The sequence below is a fragment of the Vombatus ursinus genome, unplaced genomic scaffold (assembly GCF_900497805.2).
Source record: "Vombatus ursinus unplaced genomic scaffold, bare-nosed wombat genome assembly UNPS02014175.1, whole genome shotgun sequence".
NCBI classification, from domain to species: domain Eukaryota; kingdom Metazoa; phylum Chordata; class Mammalia; order Diprotodontia; family Vombatidae; genus Vombatus; species Vombatus ursinus.
Window position 1 is genome coordinate 770,782 of NW_020953953.1, and position 6,572 is coordinate 777,353.

At 43.8% G+C, this 6,572-nt stretch overlaps 1 protein-coding gene across 1 annotated transcript in view; it reads right to left on the reverse strand.

Annotated features, from left to right (window-relative positions):
• The window catches only part of LOC114041557 (zinc finger protein 345-like), an 18,742-nt gene that overhangs the window by 6,904 nt on the left and 5,266 nt on the right, over positions 1-6,572 (reverse strand). The window contains exon 2 of the mRNA XM_027860066.1: positions 5,526-5,569. Coding sequence (XP_027715867.1) covers positions 5,526-5,569 — 44 coding nt within the window. The remainder of the gene's footprint in view (positions 1-5,525; positions 5,570-6,572) is intronic.

Genomic DNA, 6,572 nt, shown 5'->3' on the forward strand with positions numbered 1-6,572 from the left:
CCCCCCCAATTTTCTGCTATCCTTCTGGTTTTGGCTACATTGGTTTTATTTGTGCAAAACCTTTTTAATTTAAACTAATAAAAAATTATCTTGAATTTCATCATGCTCTCCATCTCTTGTTTATTCATAAATTGTTCACCTCTCCATAAGTCTGATAGTTAATGTTCCATATTCTTTTCATTTCTTATGATGTCTGCCTCTACATCTAGATTATGTATCCATTTTGACCTCATCTTGGTCTATGTTGTAAGATATTGATCTATGCCCAATTTCTACCAGACTGCTTTCCAGTTTTCCCCACAATTTTTATAAAATAATTCATATCACAAAACTTAGGTCTTTCTGTTTTATAAACACAAGATTACTATGAAAATTGGCTCCTATGTACTGTATGTCTACTGTGTTCCACTGATTTACCTTCAATAATTCTACTGGGCCCTTACCAAGAGCCCTCTTGTCTCCTCCTCATCTCCCATAAGTCAGATGCCTTCTTTTTCCTCCTTTGCCCTCAGCTGACATGAAGAGGTGGCCATTTTGGTTACCAAGGCAAACCCCTTTACATGCATAAATGATTCCAGTCTATCCCATCTTCTGGTCAGTGTACTCCCTCCTGTATCTTCCCAATTTATTTACAAATGTTCAATCTCTCTTTCTCCTGGCTGCTTCCCTATTACCGAAAATTATTTCTAAATGTTCTAAATCACTATTGATTAGAGAAATGCAAATCAAAACAACTCTGAGGTACCACATCACACCTATCAGATTAGCTAACATGACAAAATAGGACAATGATCAATGTTGGAGATGTGGGAAAATTGGAACACTAATGCATTGTTGGTGAAGTTGTGAAATAATCCAACCATTTTGGAGAACAATTTGGAACTATGCCCAAAGGGCTATAAAAACATGCATACCCTTTGACCCAACAATAGCACTTCTAGGGCTCTATCATACAAATGGGAAAAGGACCCACATGTACAAAAATATTTATAGCAGCTCTTTCTGTGGTGGTCAAGAATTGGAAATTGAGAGGATGCCCATCAGTTGGGGAATGGCTGAACAAGTTGTGGTATATGAATGTGATGGAATACTATTGTGCTATAAGAAATGATGAACAGGTGGACTTCAGAAAAACCTCAGTTATACCCAAATGACAACTTACCTTCCCAACAACTCCCTGACATCCTGGGGAGAAACAAAAAGGAAATGTTGACTTGGTGTAGCAAAGAGTTGCTTTCAGTTTAGTCTGTTCATTAGGGCCCTCTCATGGGTCTAGATTCCCAAGTCCCACCATTCTTGAGGTGTGCATCCCAGCACACCTCAGTAGGCTGAGTCAAGCCTATCGGAAAACACTGGAAGCTGGCCCAGAAAATATGCATTAGATGAATGACCCTCCCCAAATAAGGGGGTAGGGCAATGCCCAGATTACCATTACCATCAGGGAAGAGTCAAGACAAGAACCTATTCTTAGATCAAGGCCGACGACACCTGGCTCTGGGCAGTTTCCCCCAAGTCTCACCTGCAGCAGCTCAACATTGGGTTTGTGGCCCGATTCCCTGAAGCTCGAGCATGATTTCCTGAGGGGTTTGGATGGCTGAGATGTTCTGGCCCTGATGGCCCTTTGCTCTTTCTCCAAACTGTTGAGACATCACAATTCTTCCTCCATCAGGAAGGGTTAGGTTTTCAATACTCTCGCCTAATTATCCCACTTCAGTCAACAAAAGGTCTCTAAAGGAACCAAGGTGAGACAGTTAACAGTAAGTTTGTAATCTGTCCTCATGCAATCCCAGCTTCCCAGAGGGGTTTTCCTGAACCCCCCACCCCAATAGTTCTATCTCTTCTCTGCCATTCATTCCATCTTAAGATCAATAGTCATCTTAATTGAAATAGAAATGCTCCCTCCTGTTCTCAAGTTTCTTTTATCTGTATAAATGAAAGGATTAGTTGATGCCAGGGGTCTTGGCTTTTTCCAGTCCAATCTTCAGTAGAGTTGGCAGCCTTCTTTCTGCCAGGCAGGCTTCTCTCTCCATTAAGATATATTGTAGGCTCAGATTCCTAAAATCTAGCCACTGCTCTGATTCTCATAATCTAGCCACTGCTCAGATTTTTACAATCTGGCCACTAGCTCCCAGGTGCTCAGATTCCTGAAGACTGGCTAATATGGCAGATCAGTTTATGGCTGAAAAAAAAAGATATATTGTAAATCCCACTTCCCATTTAAGAGACTAAGTAATTCCAGTCAGTTGAGGTCTTTTTGTCTCTTCTTGCCTCCCTCAGAAAGTGTATTGTTAATCTTAAAATATTCCAATTGGCATTTAGTTGTGAACTGGTTTATAGTGTGTCCTGGGTGTCCACAACTGATTTCTGAGGAAATTGCAAAGTGCATGCCCTGGAGCCTGCCTGCCTGGACAATGTTTGGAAGGAATGGGTCCTCAGTGTTCAGGGTGGATTGATTGCTTGGCTGAACACAGGGCTGACCAGGTCATCCTGGTTTCCTGCTAACAGAATGGCAATTAGCCGCTTATCTCCTCCTGGGAAAGAAGTTTCTTGGCTTCCTCAACATCCTTCAGCTGGTTCAGAATCTCCTAGGACTTCTCCTGTTGCTAAAGGAAGACTGTGAATTCCCAAGAAACACTTGAAGGTCTGAATTTCAGTGCTCCAAGAAAGTGATTCAAGTGATCAAAATCTTCCTCAGTGTCTTTCTTTTGGTGGGACCTTAAAGGAGGTTATTTACAAAGGCTTGGAGAATTTAAATGCCCATCCACTCTGGGAAGTTCAAGGGTCAAGAAAAAAAATAACCTCTTGAAAAGGAAAAGGATAGGAAGAATCTTAGACCGGACCTTCCCTACTTATTTCCTAATAAGGGGCCAAAATTTTGCTAAAAGTCTCCTCGTTGAGCTTCTATCTACAATATTGCATCAGCATACCTTGTTATTCTCTTAAAATATTCCACTGCAGGAAGGGTCAAAGTGCTAGAGACTAGGAAGGACATGGCTACAGGCTTCCCAGAGGAGCAGGTACTTTTGAGATCCCTATTTCAGTCCAGGCCCATTATCACTATGTAGTGACTTTGCAAAAGAAACAAACAGAAAAGATCCTGATTCTAATACTGAGCCCAGCTTAGGTGCTAAGGGTTCCGGAACTGATCTGCTCACTCCCAGGACACAGCATTTTTCTCTGCATCAGGATGTATCCCCTTTGCTACAGCTCTTGGAGAGGGGCTAAATACTCAGGGAAAGGGCAGATGGTTGGAAGACTGTATCTGTAGGAAAGGAAGTCCTTGGTGGTGAATGGGTCCTGAGTCCTTCCCCTGACTCGTACAACTCGCCCCGTACTTGTGAACAGCCTTTTCTGCAGGAGAGTTTGTGAGCCCCTGCTCTGGCATGTGGCAGCCAGGCACACAGACTGCTGTCTGGTCCTCCTCACAAAAGAGTTTGATGATTTCCTTGGGAGTGGGACATTGGCTCCGTCCTTCAGTATTCTGCAAATGATGGGAGCTGAGCTGCTCCCATCAATCCTATCAATCAGAAACGGACATTGACTGCTGAGAATTCTCTGATGTGGGAAACCTGCCTGCATTCATGACAAGAGAAAGGCATGCTCCAACTTTCCAGGTCCAGGACAGACAAGGTTGGCACTCAAAGGCTTTCACATCTTATGCATTCTTTGATGCCTAACAACACTTCCATTTTAACCCAATGCTTTCCCTGCAGGAAAAGCTTCTACTGGCTTCATTCAAGTGGGACGTTCAGTAAGACAAATCCTCTGATGTGTTCTAAAATTTGATTTTTTTTTTTTACCAAAGGGTTTTCCATAGTTCTTATAAAGCTTTCCTCCACGTCATCTATGTCATTTCATGAGATCTGAGAAGTAACTGAAAGACTTCCTTCTCTCCTCCTTTTGGTTTGAATGTTATGAATCGGGGAGAGCCTTGGGGGCATTGGGGTGGGAGTGGGGCAAAAAGAGTTGTGAGCTATCAGGGACCTCATACTGGGATTAAACCCTTTGAATGTAATGAATGTAGGGAAGCCTTCAGTGACAGGCAGATCCTTATCAGTCATCAAATAGCTCATGATGGAGCTCTGAAGGAAAAAAGCATTTGCTGAGCCCTTATTAAGGACAGCTAGGTTTCTGTTTCTTCTCTCAGAAAGCATACCTCCATGGACATACATATTCAGGAAAAGAACTTTCTGCCTTCCCCAGGCTTTCCTTCAGTGATTCATGATGGAAGCAATTGTATGATAAAGATCTGTGAGCGATGATAGCAGCCCAAAATCAAAGAACTGAACCCCACCTCTGATGGGCCTAGGACTTGTACCCTAGAGAGAACCCTACTATTGAGTGAATGGCAGTATTTGGAATTATACATTGGAATACAAAATGATTCCCCTCCTGTCCCCCCTAGATACCTGGTAATATTAGTGTTACTCAAGGCATATGGCTCTATTGTCATGAAAGACAAGGGGCAGCTAGATGGCACAGAAGATTTGGCACTGGTTAGAGAGAGACCAGTTCAAATCAAGCATCAGGCACTTATGAGTTGTGTGACCCTGGGCAAGTTCTTTAACTTCTGTTTTTCTCATCTGTAAAACAGAAATAATAACAGCATCTCCCTCCAATGGTTGTTGGAAGGACAAACTGAGATGATATTTGTAAATCACTTAGCACGGTGCCGGGCACATAGTAGGTGACATATAAACACTAGTTGTTGTTTGGCCTCCATTTTTGAAGAAGACCAATGACATCATCCTCACTTGTGCATCGATTGGATTTAAGTGAGGCCGAGTTGCCCAAAGTCATCGGCCTCACTCTCTCTTCCTGAGACATTACAGTCTAGTAATAAGACAAAAGTCAAGAAAACCAGCAATGGCCCAGGATGCACTTGGTGACCTTGGTGTCTTTGATGCTTGACCAAGCTCTAAGCCGCCACAGCACCTGCTTCAGCCGCCTTCATGGCCTTTGGAACAAACTGTTCTCATCCACCCAGTCTGCTGCGGCAAGTCTTCACATGCTCGGGGTAGACATCTCCCTAACTCGCCTGCGAGTTTCAGGCCTGCTGGTTACCCTCCACCTGGTTCAGCTCACCTACTGAGACTGGTTTAGTGGGGGTGGGCTCTGCATCTGCTACAGCTTCTTGGAGCCATACATGAAAGTGGGGTGAATCAGGTGGACACCAGTTATTAAAGTGCTGGATGATGCTTTTGGAACACTGGTCAAGAGATAACCTTAGAACTCAGTGTGTTTAGAGGAATGTCCACCAAGCTTTTGGAAGGTGTATTCACATGGTTTTTTGCTTCTAAAAGGAGGTAGGAAGAATGCAAACATCACCATGGTGCCAGATCATTTTCATAAAGTGTAACCATTCAGGGACCCAAATGTTCAACAGTAACTAAGGCCTTGGGCATTATTAGATAAATGGTTCTCCGTACCTTATTTAAATTCATTGTGAACCAAACAGACACAGTAAGAAAAATGATTGTTCCAGGAGATACTGGCTTTGGCAGGAATCTAAAACTCTACCTTACCACCCCCTGGAGACCCAAAGACTGGGTGTTTCAGCTCGATGCTCCTGGAGGCAGAGTCAAGATGGCAGAGGGAGAGGAAACAATGGAGCCTGACTCACCACCCTCCCTTCTCCACAATAATCTAGACAATGCACCAGCCTATATTCTGTTTGGAAAAACCAAGAAAAAGCCATAGGGAATCATTTTTTCCAGCCTAGGGCACCTTAGGGAGACAGAAAGAGAGGTCTGGAGACAGAGTCTGGCCAGGAGCCTGGAGCATTACATTGCCCAGAGATGGAGAAGGGACTGAGACTGAGCACTAGGTTAGAAAGAGATCCATGGACAGAAGTACTGGATCTACCTACTAGGAGGTATTGAAGGAAAGGATATATAGCCTCTTACGAGTGAAGCCAGCATAGATCACACCTTAGGTCCAACCCAGTCTAACCCAATAAACATTTCTTAAGCACCTCTTATGTGCCAGCACTGTGCTAACTGCTGGGTATATAATTCAGAAAAAAAAAAACAAAAACAAACAAACAAAACAAACCAGACCCTGCCCTAAAGGATCTCACAGACTCATGGAGGGAGAAAACACAAAAAAAGAGGCAGGAAAGTGGGGGTGGGGCTATCCAGAAGAGGGACATCTGGTTCCATGGACTTAAAACCAGGCAGAGCAGCAGATACAGAGTATAGTGAGCCCACATGTCCAGTTTCTGCCCTCTGTGGAGGAAGACATTGAGTGGACTTTGGCACTCCAGTCAGCAGCCCTCCAATCAGAGGGGACACGAGGTATAAAAAGGTGGTTCTAATCAAGACTTGAGTTAACAGCATGGTGGTGAATGAAGAGGTAATGAGCTGAGCTGGGCAGGGCCATCTTGTTCAGAGGAGAAGTTAGGCAGATAAAGCAGATACAGAGTAGAGGTGGTCCACAGAGAATCCAATTCTGAGATTCTGGGAATGTGTGATTTCTCAGAGATCACACTTCTCCCCCAACTGGGCTAGGCTGCTATGAATTGCATAGCCTGGATGGCAGGCCTTCATGAAGCTGGGACCCAGGAAAAGCCA